The following is a 23,602-nucleotide window of genomic DNA, read 5'->3' as shown; positions in this document are numbered from 1 at the left end:
CGGTCGGAAAAGAAACGGAGAGCTTTAAGACATCCCTGGTGGTGGCCGCTCGCTGGTGTGTGGGTTGCTCGAGCGACAAGGGGCCGTCGTGAAGGAGCCGGAAGCCGGCAGTGAGGCAAGGGGGCGTCGTGAAGGAGCCGGAAGCCGGCAGTGAGGCAAGGGGGCGTCGTGAAGGAGCCGGAAGCCGGCAGTGAGGCAAGGGGGCGTCGTGAAGGAGCCGGAAGCCGGCAGTGAGGCAAGGGGCTGTCGTGAAGCGAGCCGGAAGCGGGTAGCGGACTGCAGCTGCAGGGGGACCGGTGGGTGGGCGGCGGATTCAGGGGGGGACCCGGCTCAGTGATCGGTGAAAGGCCGGGGGAAGAGCGGCCAGGCCGGCATGGGCAACGTCGACAGCGTCGGGGCGGAGCAGCCCGACTGCGCCGAGGAGGAGGACGAGGAGGAAGAGGACGAGCTGGGCCCGGACACTGAGCGAGGCCCGGCCAAGGCCGGCTTCCCGGCGCCGGGCGGGGGCCCGGAGGCAGCGGACGGAGGCCACGTCCCGGGCCCCAGCCCCGGGCTGAGCCTGCGGTGCGGGCCCAGCCCCGACGCCCTGTTCCAGCACCAGCGGCTGCGGGAGGCGGCGGCCAAGGTGCGGGACGAGGTGGCGGAGAACGTAGTGCAGCAGCATCACAGCCACTTGATCCGCTGGCTGGAGGAGCGCCTGGCCCGCGGCGACGAGACCGTCCGACTGGCGCAGTTCTGCGACCTGCTCGCCACCCGTTTCGCCGTCAAGGAGGAATGCGAGGAGGTGAGGGAGGCGGTGGATGTGGCGGGACGGGCGGAGATCCGGGATCGGAGGGAGTTTCGGTGTGGGGTGCAGAGGGACGGAGGTTCCGGGGGGGCGGCAGCGATCAGGATTGAAACTGGGAGTGGAGGGGTGCGGGGAGTCAGGAGTGGAGACCAGGCGGGGGAGAGTGGAGGGGATGGGCACCTTGTGGGTGGGGGTGTTTTCTGAGGGTCGGCGTTTGGGGATGAAGTGGAAATGAGGGAGTCTGGAGTGAGTCAGGCGGGTTGAGTGGAGGAGACATGGGGTCCCGATCCGGGTGAGGGCTGGGATGGAGTGGAGGGAGTCCGGGGAGTCGGGAGTGGTAGGTCAGGCGTGTTAGACCCGGGGGGTGATGATTCCACTGACAGTGGTCTATGTGTTATCCTCCCCGTATTGACACCCCGCCCGCATGGGTGAATCGCGGGCAGCGGAGCCGCTCCCCGAGAGTGGTTTAAGGAACTCTACGGAGTAAATTTGGAAAACACTATTGTTTCAACGCGCGGTTATCGTTCGAAGAAAAGATTGGTTAAATATATAGGACAGTTGGAAGGTTATTTCAAAACTTAGAAGAGCAGATTTAATAATTTATACTTTCCTTGGTAGGATGGAATCGAATGCCATCAAAAATCTGTTTCAAACCTAGTTTATCAGAATGATTAATAGTAAACTGCACGCCGAGTTTTGGGAATGTATTTACACTAGCTCTTCTGGGATAATTGAGCAGGTCTACAGGGGACATCTCTCACCCACACTGTCCCAAGCTGCCAAACCTATTTCACTACTGAGTACAAGCCAGTCTCTGACAGCAGGTGTCAATAGCAACAATAGCCTTTGAAAGGATACTGAGACCTTGTTTACTAAGTTGCGGTTAAAGGATTGCTGTTGAAGGAATACAACTATCATTGCATTTGTTGGTCTGGAAAGGGAGAACCAAAGTCTGTAAAGACTGGATTAAGATTTCATTTCCTGTGAATTTTGAAATACATGCCACCTCTGGTAATAGTGTAGAACACAAAATGCTGGAGCAACTCAGGACATGGATCGGCGATGTTAATAGCTCTCTGGTACTAGCTCTTAGTCACCTCTGCTAATATCTGACTCATTTTGTTTGCCAGCACTTGTCTGCGGCATCACAGATGACTTGTCATACCAAAGAAGCTACATGATATAACAAAATTCTTGCTATTGAGGGAGTGCAGAGTTCACCAGGTTAATTCCCGGGATGGCGGGACTGACATATGAAGAAAGAGTGGGTCGACTGGGCTTGTATTCACTGGAATTTAGGAGAGAGGGGATCTTATAGAAACATATAAAATTCTTAAGGGATTGGACAGGCTAGATGCAGATGTTGGGGAGTCCAGAACCAGGGGTCACAGTTTAAGAATAAGGGGTAGGCCATTTAGGACTGAGATGAGGAAAAACGTTTACACCCAGAGAGTTGTGAATCTGTGGAATTCCCTGCCACAGAGGGGAGGCCAATTCACTGGATGTTTTCAAGAGAGAGTTAGACATAGCTCTCAGGGCTAACGAATCAAGGGATATGGGGAAAAAGCAGGAAAGGGGTACTGATTTTGGATGATCAGTCATGATCATATTGTTTGGCGGTGCTGGCTCAAAGGGCCTAATGGCCTACTCCTGCACCTATTTTCTATGTTTCTATGAAATGCCAAATGCTGCAATTTTATTTTGCATTGTACACATTAATTTCTTAGCCTGTAACTAATTAAACAAAATAGTTAATAATTGGTAATCTGGGAATGTCGAAATGGTTTTGTGAAAGGTAACTTATGTTTGATTAATTTACTGCAGAATTATCTGTTTTGTGGGTAATGGGGAACTGGAGGATGTCCTGTATTTAGTTCTCCAGAAGGCATTTGATAGCTCCTTGTCAATCAGATGGCAGATGGAGATTATTGTGATTATTGGTGATGGGTTGCCTGGCTAACAGTTGATGATAAACACATTGTTTTCTGATTGCAAATGTAATGCTTGTGCCTTCAATTTTCATAATTTATGCAAAATAACGTGGACAAAGGTATCAAAGACGGTTGCTAAATTTGCTGATGGCATGACTCAGTAGGGAAATAGGTTGCAGTGGACGCAAGGAGGCTACCAGAGAGAGAGAGAGAGAGTAAATGTGTGGGCAGCAATCTAGCAAATGGGTCCCCAGGTGGGAAGGTATTGCCCTTTTTGACATTTTAAATTTAAAAAATGTTATCTAAATAGTGAGAGATTGCAGAGGGACTTGTCCCAGGATACGATTTGCAAAAAAACCCCAATGAGTTACTTGGTGCTTCTGAGTAATGTGGCAAGTAATTGGGACATTTAACTATGTTACTAAAGGAATAGAAGCAAGGTTGTACATCAGTTGTTTAAAGACATTAAACAGTGACCCCCTATTTTTAGCTTTTTCCTGAAGGGGAAAATACCCTCCCCACATCCACCTGGTCAAAATCTCTTGGGTTATTGAGTCTGCAGCATTAACTTCTTGGTTCATGTGATTCACTTACTCCCGTTGATCCATAAATCTTGTTGCCGTTTTCTTTCTCACTTTTACTTATGAAAACTTGCTGACATCATGAGGTGTAAATGAGCTGTGGGTGGAAGTGTAGAAGTGCAAGGGTGAAATGCCTTCTGACAAGTCTTACGGCAAGGACGAACAGAGCTTGTGTTTGGAGTAAAGTTCATGAGGCACTGATCTCATCTCAGAGTGACTGACCAGGGATTACACACCAGGCTGTTCTGTTGTGCTGATGAAGCCAATGCATCTGGCTGAGTCATTCACTCACTCTAACCAGATTGAAGTTCTGGGGGTCTTTGATCAGGCCCTTTGCAGTTAATTACAATGAGAAAGATTCAAAGTTTGCAGCTTTTGAGTCATTGTGATAATAGCAAACTCCTGAAATTGTCAGTGATCGATGGACTGTAACTGGAATTTCCTACCAATATAGACTAAAGTGCTGGAGTAACTCAGTGGCTCAGACAGCATCTCTGGAGTCCCTACCAGTATGTTTTCATTTATCCTGGTGACAACACATTGATCTGCCTTGGTTGTCCTCAGATAGGAACTTGCCTCCGGCCCGTGGAAACGTGGAGTTGTGTTCTTTGCTTTCGGAGGTATTGAAAGTTAACTGTAAAGTGAATCAATTTTTTTATTGGAGCTTGCAATAGCTAAGAATCAAGCACATTGGGGGGGAAAAAATAAAATGATCAATACCTTTCTTTTGACCTGCATATCTCTATCACTTTTTTTTACCAGGCTAATGTAATGTGTCAACACCAGGCACTGCTCCCTAAATTAATCAGATTGTCCCATCTTGCCAATATTTAACTTCCTTATGTTACTATAAAATATTACTCAGTACTGTACACAATCTAGTCCGGTGTGTACTTTGGAATGGTACGATGTGGATTTGGGATTTGAGTTTTGGGTTTCCAAATCTGGCTGTGATCTTAAATAGTTGTGAGGAGAGGAGCATGATCTCTGCCACACACTGCGAGACCAAAGACTTGATCTGTCAGACTTGCAAATCGGACAGAAAGGGACCAAAAGTTTTTTTTTTTTAAATGCTCAAACAAATGTTTTAATTCCCTAATTCAAGTGCAGCACTTGAGCATTAAACACTCTCTACTTCAGCTAGAAGCTGTGACTAGAAAGTTCCTGTAATTTAAGATGCTAGTGGATCAATAGTGATTGTACAACAGCTTTTGTTTTGCAGACGCGCTATGTATTACATAGAAATATTTGGTGAAACATAGCTGAAAGCTCTACCAAGAAATCAAAGAACCGTTCATGGAATTTTGTACAATCTTGACATTAGTCTTCATCTTTTCTGTACCTGAAATTGCTCAGGTTGAGTCTGTATTGTACAGGAATTCGATGATAGCTCTACTTAATGTCGGAATCCAGCCAACGAGTGTTGCCAAACAGATTCCCATGGGAGATAAACCTTGCACAAATTGCTGGTGTTGTTGTCTTGCCCAATGATGACAACCATTTTACAATGCCAATTTTTAACAAATGAAAAATAAGTAAAAGGGCGTGGTAGCTATTCAACAGTCTTCAGGAAAAGCTAACCAACCATTGCGGTGCAGAAAGACAGTTCAGCTGCAGTAATCCTCCATCTGCCCTTGATTCGTTTAAGAAAGAACTGCAGATGCTGGAAAAATCGAAGGTAGACAAAAATGCTGGAGAAACTCAGTGGGTGACGCAGCTCCATAGATGCTGCCTCACCCGCTGAGTTTCTCCAGCATTTTTGTCTGCCCTTGGTTCAACAGTTTATCATTCCCCTACAGACGTTGTCTTTCAGTTTGAGATCTGTGCTAAAACATTTCTCCCAGTTCTGAATCTGTGTAAGAAATGTATTCCGACAGCCGGTCCTCATGCACTCTCATCATTCTCCAACCGGAAAGGCCTTTCCTCTTTCATCCCATTATTGGACAGCATAGCACAGTGGTACTGCTGCTCCTCCAGACACTCTGGTTCGATCCTGACATCGGGTGCTGTCTGTGTGGGATGTATCTGCTTGGGTTTCTTCCAGGTGCTCAGTTTTCTCCCACGACCCAGAGAGGTGCGGGTTGGTGGGTTGATTGGCTGCAGTAAATTGCTCCAGTGCGAAGATGAGGATAGGATCTAGAGGGTATTTAGAATGTGGGGAGACGAATAGAATGGTATTAGTGTGAATGGACTGTTGATTGTCAGTGCAAACATGCAGATGCAGGGCCTGCTTCCTGCTGTGACTCTTTGCCTCAATCTTTATGCATAACAAAAACCTGTAATAAATTTTCTCCTCAACTCCATTCCTCAACAGAAGCAGTCTCAGTAACCTGAATCTCTAAGATGTGTGATTTTTACATCTTTGTGGGACTAAATGTTGTACCTCTATGACTTTTATACGATGTTTAAAGCTGCCAGCTCTACCTCTGACTTTAGTGCTCTTATTTGTTAAAGCAACATTGTTATTTGCCTCTACTCATGCTTTCAAACTGTGTTTGAACTCTTAAACCGTTTTTCCTCTGTGTTCTTCCATTGGCCATAATACTTTGGAGACGAGACTGCAGATGCTGGAAACTGGAGCAAAAAACAGTGCTGGAGGAACTCAACTGGTCAGGCAGCATCTGTGGAGGGAAATGGACACTTCTACAGAAGGACTTCGACCCGAAATATTGTCCCTCTACAGATGATGACTTGATTTGCTGAGTTCCCCTAGATCATTGTTTAGCCCTGATACTTTGTTTTCTCATCGCATCACCTTTCACTTCTCCATTATACTTTGGCTTTGACCCTTGTGATAAACTGCTGTCCAGTATCTCTAGCTCACCCACCTCTTCTCTGCATTTCCTCTTGAAATTTTATGGCAAGCCTTGTACAGGGCACTATTGAAGACTACTCTTGTTATTGCATCTATTGTCTCCAAGAGATTAAACTTGTCAAATACAACTTGTTGTTAATGGACATTGACACTTGCCTTGTGCAGTTGCAAATGTTCACGACCTTGACTGAGAATTTTGAAATTAAAGACGGTGAATAGTTGCATGTTTTTTTCTTGAAACAATTTTAGTGGCAAAGGTCTTTGATGTTTCAGCGATGCAGTCTGGTGGAACTTATTCGAATTAAACTTTTCACACCATATGCATGGCTTTATAGGAGCTCTTGGTAAGGATGAGTTCCAGTATGTATTTGCTGCTGTTACCACCTGTACATATCATTTCTGGTCAGAAGTATGCGGATTGGTGAGTTTCTCAGCAATTTTCCAGTGATTTTCTCACTGAGAATTTGAACCTGCAAATTGCTGCAGGAAGAATTTCATCCAAGGCGAGATGCCTAGGGGATTCAATGATTCAGTTGAATTATACTTTATTGTCACATGCACCTGGGTGAGGTCTGCTGTACAATTTTACCGGGTTGTATGTAAAACAAAGCATTTCACTGTACCACGGTACAAGTGACAATAAAGTATAATTGAATCATTGAAATTGACTTGGAATCCAGATGTAGAAACAATGATGGGTCATTTAAAAGATTCGTTTTAAAGATAATTATTTTCTTTATCATAAAATTGCACGAGTCTCATGTACAACCGCATAATGGGAAACATTGGATTTCTTATTCGCAGTTGGCTCTGTAGCCTCTACTTAATTTTGTATGTGTGTTGCTATTGGTTGGGAGAGGAGTTACTGAGTCGGGCACTGTTTTCACCGTGGGATGTTTGCCGCAGCATTGGAAATGCAGTCCCTCTTACTACAAGGTGCTGTGGGGAACGGCAAACATTTCTGTCAGGAAATAATTTTCATAGATTATTATAGAAACAATGTGCTTTAAGGTTGGTGGTCTATGTAATTTTGCTTTTATAAACTATCTTTCACACCTTTGAAGAATGAAGAAAGTTAAAACTTAACAAAAAAAGTTTAATCTGTGGCTTTTTTAAACTTTAATGTCACCAGCTTTTACTGCCTTTCCAAATTGTCTTTTAGACAGAGGTAATGAGCTGTTCGCTTGAATTAAAGCAGTTCTTCTGAAATAGCTAATTTTGCCTCTTCATAGTGATGGATACAGTTCTGGAAGGTACTGTCAGAGCAGTTTGGGTCAGTAACTGCAATGCATTTAGCATGTCTGATGTCTTTCAGGTGGTGAATGGGGAACCAGTCATGTGGACTAGTATCCCTGATGCTGTTGAACTGAGTCTATATTCAAGAGTCGCCATTTTACGGTACCAGCTGCAGCCGGCGTTCTCATTCTGGTCGTCCCACGAGCTGTCATCCCTCTCCTTGCATGGCCCACTTCAGCCCTTGTTCCACGGGGGACACCTCCCACAGCCAAGCCTAAGGAAGTGGAAGGAAAGTGATGAACTAACCATTGATCACATTGTTGATGAAATCTTCTGCCACTGAACCATGAATAGCTAGATTGGATTTAGCCTCCTCCTTCAGGATACGTAATAACCTAGGCAATTTTCCAATTGTCAGGTAAATGCTAGTCTTGTAACTAATGGGACAGCTTGAGTAGAGGCATGACTAATTCTGGATAGCACATCGTCCCCACTGGCTGGGATGTTGACTGTTTCCACAGCCTTTGCCTTGCTGCATTGCTCAATACCAAGTGGAGTGAACCGGATCAAGCCAAGGTTGGATTATCCATTCAGTACTTCTGGCTGAACATGGTTGCGATTTGTTTCAGCGTTTCCTTTGGCACTTGTATGGTGGACTTTGCCAAGGTTGGGGATTTTCATTGAGCTTGGTTGTTTCTGGTCACTACCATTCACCACAGGTAGTGGAGGTTGGCAGAGGTTTGGTGCGATCTGTCACTTGTAACGTCTTTTTACCATGTCTATTTCACAGATACTACAGTTGCACTAGGGTTGGGCAAGAGTTCCCTCTGCCCTGCCTTAATGAGATTACGTTGTTTGTCGTTATTGACTCTGCTGCCTACACGTAGCAATCGTCAGATTTGAAGATTAGAAATTTCATGCTGTCACTGCCCCAGACTTCTAAGGGCCAAGACACACAATTTTCCTTTGCTTCCTCACACTGGCCATCTGAGTGTCCTTGCTTTTCAGTGTAAGGTTGGCTAATCTCTCCATATTCAAGTTATTTGAAGTATCAGCAAGCAGAGAGGCAATCTTCCCCGTTGGAACTGAGCTGGTTTCAAGGGGTTAAATTCAATTTACTGTTTTCAACCTGACATTATAAGTTTCAGGAAGCTTGAGGCATTTGCTTCTGCTTGTTGCTCTTTTGAATCTGACGGGGGAAAAAAGAAAACTGATATTATCATTTGATATCTGAAATTATCTGAAATTGATTTCCCTCTTCTCCCTTCTATGTACTCAAGCAGGGAGTAATATATTGTATTAGAAATTGCAGTAGGATTAAGCACTGGAGCTGCTGATCCACAACATCACATGAATGCCCAGTTTGGAGCTATTAGCTTTGTTACCTTATCGTGGTGGCAGAGCCACTCAATGCATTGCTGCATGTGCTGTCAGTAAATGGCTTGTAAGGGCTGTGAGATGGTCACTCTTCTAAACATTACATACATCTGCTGTTAGAAACATGAGCACTATTCTGTAAACAGCAGAGATTCAAGAAACATACTGTGATAATCACCCACGTTTAGACATTGCTTGAGGGATTAATATATTGTCTGAGACTCTTATGGTGGCAAGAGATTCAATGGCAATTTAACCTCGTACAAAGCAGCACCCCTAACCGGGCTGCAATACTTCAGGATTACATAGCTAGTCCGAAATGCAACGCTAATTTTTTCTTGGGAAGTTCTTGAGGCCATACCTTGCCGACAGTCATGCCACTGGATCAGGGATATCCAAATGGTAACACAGGCATTTTTACATGATATATACAGTTTCAGTTTTAGGTCAACTCTCAAGTGTTTGTGTGTGCTGTAATACCTATTATTTTTATTATTTGACTCCCCAAATCATTGCTTTTGGCTGGAGGAGTGATTCTCTGTGGGGTCTGTCCATCTGTGTGTGTGAGAGAGAGAGAGAGAGAGAGAGCGAGCGTTCTGGATGAGCATGGTAACATTTTACCTGTGGTACATACAGCCCGTGTGCCTCATCTGCCCCCAGCTTGCCTGTTCTTATCCCTCTGCAGTATTTGCCTTTGTCCGCCATGGTGTATGCTGCTTGACGTCCTAATACTGTTTTGAATGATTTAATGATAAGTAGTTTCCATTGGAGCAATTGATTTGGGAGCGGTTCCAGGACTGAAACGTTTCATACTTGGGCGGCTTTCACAGCAGCTCCACAGACTTAGTCTGTCGATTTTTGATTAGGCTGTTCAAATACAGAGCCTTTCTGAACAGCCAGAGGTTGACTTGAATGCTTTAAAAAGAGTGTTGAAGATTTTGTGGTCATTGGTAGGTAGGTAGGAGCAGTGAACAAACAGTGCTGGGCAGGTACAGAACTTGCATGAAAGCTGAGTGAGTGACAGAGTGGAGCTTTGCAGTTCCAGCAACTTGTGTTCAGTTCTGACCTCTGGTGTCGTCTGTGTGGAGATTGCACATTCTCCCTGTAACCATACGAGTTTTCTCTGGGTGCTTCAGTTTCCTCTTTTGGGAGAATTGTGGGTTGGTGAAATAATTGGCCACGAAATTGAGCGGTAGAATCCTGAGGGATTGATGGGAATGGGGGAGAATAGACACATGGGATTCATGTAATTGGGTGTTTGATGTGTGATTTGAAGGTTTGTTTCCATGTTGTGGTTAACCCTAATGCGTTATGTACCCAAATATTTTAATTCTTACAAGCTGGCATTTAACCAGCTGGCATTTATGCCAATACAGTTGTGACAAAGAATATCTGTATCTGGTTATTAATGGTTAAATTAAAATGTTTCATGTGAGAGGCAGAAGCAATATTTCAAATATGCTCTAGATAGTAGATTGAAGTGTGGGGTGGTGGGGATTTGGGTGTCGATGGATTGGATTGGATGTTGGATTAAATGCAGTGAAAGTGAAACTAGAACTTGCTGCAGAACACGAATAGAGATGGAAAATGAAGTGGGATGTATGGAGTTCTGGTTTCATACTGTAACAATCTAACAGCACATTTTCCCAGGCTTTCCTCAGTCAAGTAACCCTTTAACAATCAGACCATATATTTTTAATAAAATGTAGAAGGAAATTTGGAGTAAACTATTTACTCTTAATTTCCCCCTACGTTTTATTATAAAGACATGCTACTTGACGTTATGAAATGTTAACATTTTGTCTGTGTTCTATTTTGCCAGTTAGTTCATTTATCTCAATATCTTTACCAGGCTGATTGTAGTAATTTTTGAATGTGGTGGTATTGTACATTCTTTAATTCTAGTTGCATAATGGGCCTGTCCCACTTAGGCGATTTTTCAGGAGACTGCCGGCGACTGTCGAGTTGCCAGCAGTTGCCTGAAAAACAGGCGACTGTCAGAGTAGAACACACACGTACACACAAACACATCGCTTCCTTCACCAGCCCGTTATGCAGGCAGGGCAAGCGGGGGGAGCGCTGTCTGAGTGAAATTTCCACGGTGCAAAGCCAAGGTGATACAGACACACACTGTGATGAACAGGGAGGTTGGCATTGTAATTAAGACGGCTAAAGCACAGTGTACGGTAAGTCCTTTACAGGAGGGGGGGGGGGGGGGGGGAAGGAGAAGGAGTGGAGACAGCTTTTAAGAAGCCAGAGATACACGGCTGTGAAGCTCGGCAGACATTTAACATTACCGGTCAGTTATCCTTGGTTCTGAAAACTACTGCTTACGTTGTTTTTTCCCCAATGAGCCAATGAAATTCACCGGTCAGCACCGGCTACAACCTACGAGAACCATCGACCTCCTGGCAACCCACTAGAACCTCCTGGCGACCCACCTACGGCACGAGAATTCTCGCATTCTCCACGGCGGCTTCATTCTAGTCGCGGCCACTATAATGAGGCTGTGACAAGTTCTCTGAAAGCGGGAACTCCTCACGACCATGTCGGTGACTACCTGACAACCACCCGTAAACATGAGGCGACTGCATAATCTCCCGCAGTCACCTAAAAAGTCACCTAAGTGGGGCAGGCCCATAAATCTACTTCGTCTTTGTTCAGTGTTTTGCTTCTTGGCACCGAGTTAGGGAAGAATTCATCTCTGAGAGATGAGTATAAATTCAGGCTGACACTCTCCTGCAGAGTGGATGCGATGCTACACTGTGGAAGATGCTGTGTTGTGGATAAGACATTGAATAGCCATTTCTCCTGTGTGTGCATGTAAGACAATCCAGAGAATACTTCAGTGAAGAAGAGTTGTCACAGATGTCCTGGTTGACATATCCTTTAGTTGACATTGGCAAAGCAGAATATCTGGTTGTGAACTACAACCTTGCACTTAGTCATTGTAAAATGCGGGAATACATTATAAAGGAAGTGATAGCGGAGTGCCAAAAGCAATACTTTATTTACAACACTAAGGCTATACAAAAGGGAGCATTTTTATATAGAATTCTTTATAATGTCCTTTAGGATGTTAATAATGTGATGAATGAGATTTCTTAGAGTGATGTATTTGGATTTCAGAAGTTATTTGATGAAGTGCCATTTAAAATAATTAATGCTTCAGAGCTCATGAAGTTGAGGGGAAGATGAGTCTGCCCAGAAGATTTGTTAACGTGTAGAAAACAGCGGGTCATTTTCATGTTGACGCGCCTCAGTGACCAGAGCTAAGTTTGCAACTATTTACAATCTGTTATAACTACTTGGAAGAAGAGACCAAGAGAAATATATACCTGTAGAAACAAGGAACTGCAAATGCTGGCTTACACAAAAGATCAAGTGCTGGAGTAACTCACCGGGTAAGGCAGCATCTCTGGGCAATGTGGATAGGTGACATTTTGAGTCAGGAACCTTCTTCAGACAGTGTCTTTTCTCAGGCTTTCCTCAGTCAACCCTTTAACAATCAGTCCATGTCGATTTAATAAAATGTAAGAGGAAATTACATTCATGTCTGCTGACAATGCTAATATAGATGGTAAAGGAAAATGCGGGGAGGCCCGAGTGTTTGCAGAGTCATACAAGTGGTGGGCATAAAGGTGATGAATTGAGTATGTGACCCAATGATAGGAAAAACAGAAGAGCGGTGGCGTGAAACTTTTATGTATTGATATTCAAAGTAATCGGCATGCTCTAATCTAATGCAAAAATGCTCAAGTTAGGGAGTTAAAAATAAAGCAAAATATTGACTAATCTTTTTCATCCAAATTAAAAATAAATCAACCTTCTGAGTGTTAATAATAATAATAATAATAATAACTTTATTTATAAAGCACTTTAAACATCTGCAGTTGCCACGAAGTGCTGTACATGAGAACTCATGGACAAAAAGCTATTACAAACCATTAAAAACCGTAAAACGAAGGACTATAAAAAACACACTAAAAATTAAAAGACATTAAAAGCACTAAGAACAGGAGCAATGCCTCAGCCAGTGTCGAAAGCCAAAGAATAAAAATGAGTTTTTAGGGAGGATTTGAAGATGGACAGTGAGGGGGCCTGTCTGATGTGCAGTGGCAAGGTGTTCCAGAGTGCCGGAGCAGCAACAGAAAAGGCTCTATCCCCTCTGAGCTTCCGCTTAGACCTTGGTACCTCAAGGAGCAGCTGACCTGAGGCACCGGGCAGGAGCATATAGGTGGAGCAGCTAGGAGAGGTAAGGCGGGGCGAGCCCATTCAACGATTTAAAAACAAATAAAATAATTTTGAAATGAACTCGAAAGTGCACTGGGAGCCAGTGAAGGGAGGCCAAAATTGGCGTAATGTGCTCCCTCTTTCGAGTTCCGGTCAAAAGGTGAGCGGCAGCATTTTGAACAAGCTGGAGACGAGCCAATGAAGCTCGTGCGACTTCAGAGTAGAGTGCGTTACAGTAATCCAGCCTAGATGTAATAAAGGCATGGATTACTGTTTCAAAATGCTGCCGCTCGAGAATGGGCTTCACCTTTGCCAGCTTCCTTAGGTGAAAGAAGCTGGACTTAACCACCGCGCCTATTTGTTTATCTAGTTTAAAATCACCGTCCATCCTAAAACCCAGGTTCAAAACGGTTGGCTTTACGGACAATGCCAGTGGACCCAAGTCAACAAAGGGAGGTTCACGGCAGCCATTGGGGCCAAACAAAATCACCTCTGTCTTCTCTTCATTAAGTCCCAGAAAGTTTAAGGCCATCCAGGACTTAATGTCCTCAAGACAAGACAGAAGTGATTTTAGAGAATAGTCGTCTTCTTTCCTGAGTGGCATATATAACTGGCTATCATCTGCGTAAAAGTGAAAGGAGATGCCATGCCTTCTTAAAATTGAGCCCAGAGGAAGTAGGTATAAAGAGAAGAGCAGGGGCCCTAAAATTGAGCCCTGTGGAACCCCATATACCAAGGGAGTGGAGGAGGATTCAAAGCCAGCAAGGCTTACACGCATGGTTCTGTCAGCCAGATAGGACCTGAACCATCCCAGGGCACTGCCACAAATGCCCACTTGGTGCTGTAATCGGGAAATTAAAATTCCATGGTCCACTGTATCGAAGGCGGCAGATAGGTCCATCAAGACAAGAACCACATAATTACCAGAGTCGTTTGCCAGGAGGATGTCGTTGAAGACCCTTAGCAGAGCCGACTCTGTGCTATGCATAGCCTTGACTCCAGACTGGAAAACCTCCCGAATATTGTGCTCATCCAGGAAGAGTTTCAGCTGAGCATAAACTACTTTCTCCATGATCTTAGAGATAAAAGGCAACTTGGAGATCGGCCTAAAATTGGCCAGAACAGTTTGATCCAGGCCTGGTTTCTTAAGTAGTGGTTGCACTACAGCATGTTTAAAATTTATGGGGACAACCCCAGAACACAAGCTACTGTTTATGATGGCGAGAACCGACTGCCCTATACTCGGGAAAACCTCTTTAAAAAGAAGAGGAGGGACAGCATCACAAGGGGAACCCGACGGCTTAATATGGCTAACCACATCCTCTAGACCCGACAATGTCAGAGGCACAAACTTATCGAATGCCACGAGGCATGGGGCCGGAACAGAGGGGTCAGATGCAGGAGCTGAGATGAGAGCATTTATAGAAGCAACCTTATTGATAAAGAAGTGCAGGAAGTCATTGCACAATTCGGACGATGCTTCCAAGCAGACAGGCTGTGGGGCATTTAAAACAGAATCAATGGTTTTGAATAACACACGTGGGTCGTGACGCTTAGACACTATTATATTAGACAGGTAATATCTTTTGGCCTCTTTAACAGTATTTTGGTAATTTCGCCAGCTGTCCTTTAGGATTTGCGATGAAACCTGCAGCCTGTCCTTCTTCCTCTTTCGTTCAGCTCTGCGACACTCCCGTCGAGCTGTACGAGTTGCGTCACTGAACCAGGGATCGGGTTTAGCTCTGGGCTGCAAAGTTTTTAAAGGAGCCACAGAGTCCAGTATAGTTGTGCAGGAGGAGTGGAACCAAGAACTAATCTCCTCCATACCAAGGGGAGTGGACGCAGAGGTGGCACAGAGCTGATCAAAAGCAGCAGAGAATTGGCCAGCAGCAGAAGGGTTAAAGGACCGACAGCGCCGAGCAGACGCTACAGGTTTAACTGCAGCACTGGAAAAACCAATGTCAAATAGTACAGGCATGTGATCAGAAAACACACTATCACAGACCTCCAAGTTTAATACAGGCAAGCCATAGGAGAGAACAAGGTCCAATGTATGTCCATGTTCGTGTGTGGGACCAGACACACACTGCACAAAATTAAAGGAATCAATAAGACTTAAAAAGTCCTTCGCCAACGGCTTATCAGGACAGCACACGTGTATGTTAAAATCCCCAACCATAAGGACACGGTCATAGTTGGGCATAATCCCAGCCAGAAACTCAGAAAAGTCAGTCACAAAGTCCTTGTGGTATTTGGGGGGTCGGTAGATGACAGCACAAAGCACCGTGTCGGAGCGACCCACCTCAAATAAAGTAGCCTCAAAGCTGGAAAACGTTGATAATGCAGTGCACTGTTTGCATTTAAAATTGCTTTTATAAATGACTGCAATTCCACCTCCACGGCCCGACATCCGTGGCGAGTTGAAATAAGAGCAGCCCGCCGGCAAAAGTTCAGTAAAAGCGCTGCACTCACCAGGACCGATCCAAGTCTCTGTCACACAGAGGAAGTCCAGGACCCGGGAGCAGAAGAAATCCCTCAAAATAAAAGTTTTGTTTGCCAGCGATCTGGCGTTCACCAGGCCAACCCGGGAAGGGGATGGACTCTTTAGGTCTGCAGATCGGGGAGCCCGGGGCAGTGTCCGGATATTCACCCCGCGATGGCGGGGCCGAGGAGAGCAGGGGGAGCGGAGCCGGTCCCGCTGCAGCCTCCGATCGTAAGAGGGTAGGGGGGGAGAAAGGAGCAACCTGAAGCAGCCGGCACACCCGGCGACCGCCCCCGTCCCCTCCGAGGCGGCGTGTCCGGCCAGTTTTCCGGGCCGTAGCAGGCGGGCAGCCCTCTACACCTTCCGGGAGGAGATGGTCCGATGGCAGCTGAGAAGCACCAGGCTGGAGACCCCGGAAGAGCGGGCTCACCTGGAGGCTGCCCCCGTCCCCACCGAGGCGGCGTGTCCGGCCAGTTTTCCGGGCCGTAGCAGGCGGGCAGCCCTCTACACCTTCCGGGAGGAGATGGTCCGATGGCAGCTGAGAAGCACCAGGCTGGAGACCCCGGAAGAGCGGGCTCACCTGGAGGCTGCCCCCCTCCCCTCCGAGGCGGCATGTCCGGGCAGCTCTCCAGGCCGCAGCAGGCAGGCAGCGCTCTGTACCCTCTGGGAGGAGGTGGTCCGGTGGCAGCTGAAAAGCACCGGGCTGGAGACCCCGAAGGCGAGGCCCACGAAGAAGTCGCTGACAAGGGAGCTGCTGATGGCCGCGCCCGGGTGCACCCAGTCTAAAACTCACCAGTCGACCGCCGCGCTTTCCACGGCGACGGCGACGCTTCCTTCGAGGCAAGGCCCAGTCCAGGTGAGTCGAGATTCCGGATAAGAACGGTGGCAGGGTATTATATTCAAACGCACCGACATTATGTCGCAGATCTTGGAGAGATTGACGGTCGTACACCAGCAGAGACTTTACCTGTATAGTGCCAAGGAAAAACACCAAACACACCAAACACAAACAGAGCGACAGACGAGCAGTCACACACACCGGCACCATCTTAATTAGCTTTTTGCACATAAATATAGAACATAGTTATAAAATAATTAAGCAGTCACTTAATGATGTTCTAATGGCAGGTGGATATGTGTTCATCTTAGTTTGGCACAAAATTAGGCTTCATGCTTTGTGCATTCAGATAATCCATTGCCTGTCTGGGTTGATGTATGAAATGTGACAACTTGGCTGAGGTATAGGCACCTGGTCCACTGAGTTCCTCCAGCACTTGGTGTTTTGCACAAGTTTCCAACAACTGTGAGTTCCTTGTGTCTCTGCTTGATTGAATTGCTGGACATTTCTGAATGCATAATTATATAAATCAAACTGAACAGGAAAACTATCATATATCTGATACCAATAGGCATTACTTGCAAGATATTCTTCATCAGATGAATAAAATTGAATTATTCAAAAATTTTGAATTATTTGAAATATTCAAATTGAGTTAAACTGCTCTATTAGAAATATTTTGTGAGGAACATTTTAAAATTGAATGTGTGAGATAGCAATCATTCTTTTTATACCAAACAAAATACAGTAAAATTCCACTAAGCCCCTCACTGATTGTTCCGAAATCTTAGAAACAACGAACTGTAGAAGCTGGTTTACGCCGGTCAAGCAGCATCTCCGGAGAACATGGATAGGTGCCGTTTCGGGTCGGTACTTCCGAAGCCAAAACATCACCTATCAAGTCTAAAGAAGGGTCCTGACCTGAAACGTCACCCATCATTGTTTTCCAGAGATGCTACCTGACCTGCTGAGTTACTCTAGCACTTTGTGTCCTTTTGTTCAGAAATCTTTACGGTGCATCTATCGCACTGGGGCCCTGCTAAATTGACCAAGATTAATTAATGCCCGAGTAGTCTGTACTTGCTTTTCTTGTTTGCATATACCCCCCCCACCCCCACCCCCTTGCCTTGCTTCAAAATGGGTGGGGGTATTTAGACTCAGTGGCCGGAGCAGGTGGGTGGCACTGGTACTTTGACAACATTGCCTGTACCCAGTTGAAAAGCCCCTGCCTCTGGGGGTTTGGAGAGACCATTGGAAGAGAGATCTGCCTCTGGGACAATTCGTGGTCAACAGTTTATTTCCCATGAGGAGCAGGCAGAACAGTGGGGATTCGAGTCCAACCCCTGGGGCCTCTGTGTCACATTTAGTTCAGAGATACAGTGCCCTTCGGCCCACCGAGTCCGCACCGACCAGCGATCCCCCGCACACGCTAGGGACAATTTATACTTATACCAAGCCTATCAACCTAGAGTTAGGGTTAGGGTTTCCTCCCGCACTCCAAAGGCGCACAGGTTTGTATAAATTGGCCCTAGCGTGTGCGGGGGATCGCTGGTCACAGGGTCCACACATGGGGGATGTCTGGGAAAGTGGGGGTGAGGATGGAGAATGGGAGAAGGGAGGGAGGGGGGGGAGAAGAGGGTGTGAGGGGAGGGGGGGGGGGGGGGTAGTGGATGATCTTTTCGAGGTCATCAAAGTGGAGGAATTGTTTTATTTTAGCTATCGTCCGAAGCTGAAAGAAGCTAGCTTTTACCACGGCATTGACTTGTTTGTCAAATTTCAGTGCTGAGTCAAATACTCACGCCGAGGTTTTTGACGTGAGGTTTGAGTAGTGGGGTAAGGCTTCCAAGACTGCCTGCTATCATTTTGATTGAGTCCGAGGGGCCAAGAAGGATGACCTCAGACTTACTCTCATTTAGTTGGAGGAAGTTCTGGGCCATCCCAGTAGTATTTGGTTTGTCCTCAAGTCTTTGGAGCGAGACTCACTAAAGCAGGACTAACGTCTCAGTATTACATTTCTGCCTTTCTGTATCTGGCTTTAACACTAATATATTGGATATTGTGTGAAGAAGATGCCAATTCAGTGCCACCTTCTGTAAAACGAGGTGTATTGTTGACCGAATATTTAACTCTATCCTGATAGAAATTGAAACACGATACTTTCTTCAATCTTTTCATGTGCAACCTTGGGAATACCTTGCTGTAATTGCCTTTTTTTTTTCTCGCAGGCATTTGCTCAGTTTGATGCGGAAGGAGATGGCACAGTTGCTGTGGAAAACATGTTGGAGTCATTGAAAACCTCTGGTGGAGCTAATCTGCGGGGAGAATTGAGTCACGTGATTCGACAACTCCAGGGATGCTCCCTTACTCCAGGTAGTAGGAGCCTGATTAATGTATTGCAGAAATTATAAACTGCTGGATTTTCTGATAATTATTAATTTATAACTCACATTTTCTAAACTTTGTTGGCTGTATCATAAAGTTAGTAGCCTTTCTGTTTCTTGAACTAATAATGTTGTTATATCTTTACCCCTGTTCCTGAGGGATTGGTCTCTGAATGTTGGATCAAGGCCAAAGCTGATCCATCCTCAGTTACCTGCATGCCATCAAGGATGACGTGAAAACCTTGGCTGGTATATGCCCTCTGGTTGACTTGTGTAGCTTAGTCCCAGCTAAGTTAAATAAATCCAGACATACTTGCAAATCAACCTGAAGTGGGAGTGGATCTGAAATTAGACACTGTCATCTTTAAATATGAAGAAGAGTATGAACCCCTGGGGTGTCAGGAGTTATGGGGAGAAGGCAGGGGAATTGGGTTGAGAGGGAAAGATAGACCAACCATGATTGAATGGTGGTGTAGACTTGATGGGCCAAATAGCTAATTCTGCTCCTATCTCTTATGAACATGAAATATGTGCATGGTTTTCCACATTGCATCACTGTCTTTTACTACTGCTACAAGCAGGCTGCGAAAGGTCATCGACCTGACATGTTAATGCTTTTCTTCATAGATGCTTCTATATCTCTTGAGTTCTCTGGCATTTAGTATTTTTATTTTGTGCTCCCATGTCTTTGAGTTGCTGTATTGTTTAAAGATTGGTCTCTGGAGAATCCTTCCCCTTTGAACTAATCACAAAGCTGTGGGTCTCCATAGAGTATCTTCTCGAGTAGTTTAGTGTTGGGCATTTAAGCTGAGTTACTAGTTCAACTTGGCTACACCCTGACGTGTCTTTTTTGCTTGTCACATGTGCTTTACTTGGAGTCTCAGCATATGCAAGCATGAACATTTCATGATCATTTTGGGGCACCCTGGGAAGGATTGGTTTCCCGAGGTGATAACATCAGTGTTCTGGCCAATGGTCACATTGGGTAAGGATGTTAAATCTTGCTGTATCTTCAGTGAATACCTATTTGGTCTACTCTATTTGGTCTTCAGGTTCCATCAGTAAGACAATGTTGTGTTATAGATACCAATTTTGAATAGCAAATATGTGCTATCTGGCCTGCATGCAATTAATGCTGCAACAACAAAATACATGTTGGAGCTGCTATCTAAATTGAATAACAAGGCAGCTGAGAGATGGTACATATTTGTTTGCATAGTCACTGGACTCCAATTATTATATTTTTTAATTGTAAACAAAGAGCCGACTGGAAAGTTGATTGACTAAATTGAGAGGATCAAAATGGCATTTAAAAGAATCCAAACCGATTCAGTCTATCTACCAGGTTGATTCTTCTGAGCAGTTCAGGCATGGGGATTATATACAAGGAAAGATTGAGTAGAATTGGTTTACTCTCATTAGGTTTTTCAAGGCATATGAGAGATTGGATACTGAAAAGACATTCTTCCATGTCCAGATTAGAAGTAGAATTATAACTTTTTGGGGGTAGAGTTTGTTAGATCTTTGAAATTCTTTACTTTGAATTGTTCAGTTGCTAAATGTACTTGCATCCGTAACGAAGGATGGCCCTGTATTGGAGAGAGAGCAGAGAGATTCACTTGTGTAAGAAAGAACTGCAGATGCTGGTTTAAATCGAAGGTAGTTTCCCAAGAGAGATTCACTTGATGGATTTCTAGAATAAAGGGGTAAACATATGGGAAAAAAAACAAGAACCCGTTTTCATTGAACTGTGGAACAATGATGGGTGATCTTATTGAAACATAAAATCGTAAGGGTGATTCATAGGGTGGATGCCGAGAGAATATTTACCTTTCCGGGAAGTAGGGGGATTAGTTTCAGAATAAAAGGCCATCAAGGAAGAATTGGAGGACTTCCATCTCTTAGAAGCTCATGCCTTTGAAATTCCCTACCTAGATAGCTGTGGAGATGGAGTAATCGAGTATATACAAGACAGAAATTGACAAGTAATTAATGACAAGGAATTGAGGAATATGGGGAGACCATAGAAAAGTGGCGGTGTTGCCAAGTTTGGGTCAGCATAATCTTGTTGAATGGTGGAGCAGGTTCGAGGGGTCAACTGGTTTACACTTGCTCCTGTTATAAGTTGGAGACAATATTTTGAGCCGTAAGGAAATCCAGAGATATGGGGTTGGCCAGGAAGGTGGATTCCAGTACATTCAAATCTTGAATGACAAAGGAGGGTGGAGTTACTATTACTTGTTCTTGTTTCTTTGTTCTTAATTGTGCAAGCCTTTTTAAAAAAAATGTTTTTACTGCTGGGAATTGTGCCACACAAGTTCTAAAACACTCTCTGTTGAATAATTGATGCAGCTAATTTTATTTGCGCATCATTATGTACTTTTTTTTTGCCAAATTAAAAGTTGGTATTTGCATGTATTCATTTTTCCCCTTTTCTCCTAGGATTTGTTGACATCTTTTCAAAAAATAAGGAACGCATGGGTGTTCACGCTGCCAAAATCTTGCGTTTCCTCCACAGGAACAGAATTCCAAGCAATGCTATCCCTTTCCCCATGATGGACAGTTATAATAACATTTGTGCCATGCGTTCCTCTGTTTTGAAGGATAGCCTGAAGCAGTTGTTAGAGAAAAAGAATGGTAAGATGTTGGATCTTCAAGTGGAAGTATATAATATAATATCCATATATCTCTAAGATGATGTTGAAATGCACAGTTATCTTGATTAACAAAAAAAAGCAATTGTTTTTTAATTAAATGAAGAAACTCATAGGGATAAAATATGTCTTAAGCATTTCCTTGCTTTAGTGTACATTAGAGAATACCAGGGTTCTGGTTCTATGATTATTGTAAATTCACCGCTTTCCTTAGTTTCCTTTATTGAATGCACATATTGTGCGCTGATCATGTTCAGTCTCACAAAAGAAGAACTCTGAATAACTCACTCAACACTCCAGTTTTTTGAAGTCCTTTTAAGTCCATGCATCTATACAGAAAAGTCTAGATTCAAAGTAAATATGTCAGAGTGCTGAACCTGACAGTTTTCTTCTGGAGGCAGCGAATATGCCGATGGGCTGGCACAACTTTTAACCCTTACTGGATCAAGTTTGTATTTTTTAATTCCTTCGTACGATATTGAGCTTGCTTACATGACCAACATTTATTCCTGTACCAGATTTTTCTTAAAGATGGTGCAGAACAGCAACCATGATCTACTGCAGCGAGGTTGGTGAAAGCAAATACGACAGTATAGCATTATGGGCTGGGCAGCTTCAGCATGTTGCTCCAGTGATGATGAGAAAGGAATGCTAGCGTTTGTCAGGGTTATATGTGACTTCCAGGAAGGTGTTGGTGTCTCCCAGACCCTGCTGCATTCTTCTAGCTGACAGAAGTTGCAGTTTGAAAGGTGTTGGCTAAGAATTCTTAATGAGTTGCTGTAGTGAATCTTGCAAGTGATTCATATTGCTCTGGAGGAAGATAGGTTGCTTTGATAGTTATGTTTAGGTAATGACGCTGACAGCTTTGCCACCATTCTCGGAGCAACATTTGGATCATCGCTTTATCCACATGAGATTCACTGAAATTTAGAATACGAGTTCAGATGCTTATCCTGGACAAAATTAATCCTAAACAAAATGATTGATTCAAATGGGAAAACTGCATGTTCTAATTAATACCAGGCATTCCAAAACATTTGGAATAACCATTTTCAATAATTGTGATATAGTAACAGAACTTGAGAAGTTTTGCCTTTTCCAATAGAAAATGTTTGCAATGTGTTTGAGGTTTTCTTCTTTTCCAAACCATGCTATCGCCTTTACTAGCTGAAGCCAAATCACTGACAAAAATTTGAGGATTTAGTCAGATTTGAGATTCTTGTGGTTAGTTGATTACAGAAAATGGTTGTTTCTCTACAATTTATTGACAACCAATTAGCATTGTTTTTGTATTTTTTCCACATGAAATTGATTACTGAACAATTAATGTTAGATAGGAATAATGTTGTGAACAGACAAGTTCAAAATCTTTATAGTCCAATGAAAGCTGGTGATATTAAATTAAATCAATGCAGAGAAAGAATAGCCTGCACTTATATTGCAACAGAAATGTACTTGACAATGTAGTAGAGAAAATTCACCTGAATGTACTGTGGTTTAATGAATTAATTTGCATGGATTGTATGCAAAATTGGCTTGCTTATCCTTAAGATTGGAAGATTGAACGGTTGAAGGCTCTTCTTCTGTGCAACATAACCTGAGCAACATAATCTAGAAACACGCTCTTTCTGAAAATTGGGACTGTTTAACTTGCTGCGTATACATTGGAAAATCTCTTCTATGCAGTTGGCTATATATTTAATTTTAATTGATCAAATTTTGCAAACGGTAGGTATTTAAGGGGAAAGGTAGGCGTGTGGTTACATCACTGATTAGCCATTAATCAAGAAATAGTCTTGAATAAAATGTTTTTGATGTTTATGTCGCAAGGATGAGGGACGAGGACCTAGCATGTCTGGGTTTATTTAACTTCAAACAGAGAACTCAACCATTTGAAGGGTAACAGTAGTGTAGAATTTAGTTTTTAACAGTTATGAATGAAAGGAGTCTTGAAGACCAGTTTGGTAGATCTTTGTTTTGCAAAGATGTCGATAGCTGAGTAAGTATGGTTGAGTGGAGTTAACCTGTAGATCACTATTGATCTAATTAAAAAAACAATGCATATGCAGACTGAATGGCTTATTGTGTTCATTTATTGGTATAAATTAACATGTAACTGCTAACAGTGTCATGTGGTAGCTCAGTTTAGTCATCTTGGTCATCTCAGCTCCTTTTCTAGTTGGATGTGATTGATGTGGCACTCAATGTGGTGGTTGTAATAGATAGCAACCTTTCTTACGAGGTGAAAGTGGTGCATTGCTCTGAAGGTTGTAGACACACCGCCTGG

At 44.0% G+C, this 23,602-nt stretch overlaps 1 protein-coding gene across 6 annotated transcripts in view; it reads left to right on the top strand.

Annotated features, from left to right (window-relative positions):
- The first annotated feature begins 275 nt into the window (after nt 1–275).
- The window catches only part of zzef1 (zinc finger ZZ-type and EF-hand domain containing 1), a 143,504-nt gene continuing 120,177 nt past the window's right edge, over nt 276–23,602 (top strand). For all 6 annotated transcript variants that reach the window (XM_033045933.1, XM_033045935.1, XM_033045932.1 and 3 more), the window contains exons 1-3: nt 276–784; nt 18,506–18,650; nt 21,104–21,298. In XM_033045933.1, coding sequence (XP_032901824.1) covers nt 374–784; nt 18,506–18,650; nt 21,104–21,298 — 751 coding nt within the window. In that variant the 5' untranslated portion in view covers nt 276–373. The remainder of the gene's footprint in view (nt 785–18,505; nt 18,651–21,103; nt 21,299–23,602) is intronic.

This window comes from Amblyraja radiata, chromosome 28 (assembly GCF_010909765.2).
Source record: "Amblyraja radiata isolate CabotCenter1 chromosome 28, sAmbRad1.1.pri, whole genome shotgun sequence".
Taxonomy (NCBI): domain Eukaryota; kingdom Metazoa; phylum Chordata; class Chondrichthyes; order Rajiformes; family Rajidae; genus Amblyraja; species Amblyraja radiata.
The sequence above is the reverse complement of the archived record's forward strand: the minus strand, read 5'-3'. Positions and strand labels throughout refer to the sequence as shown.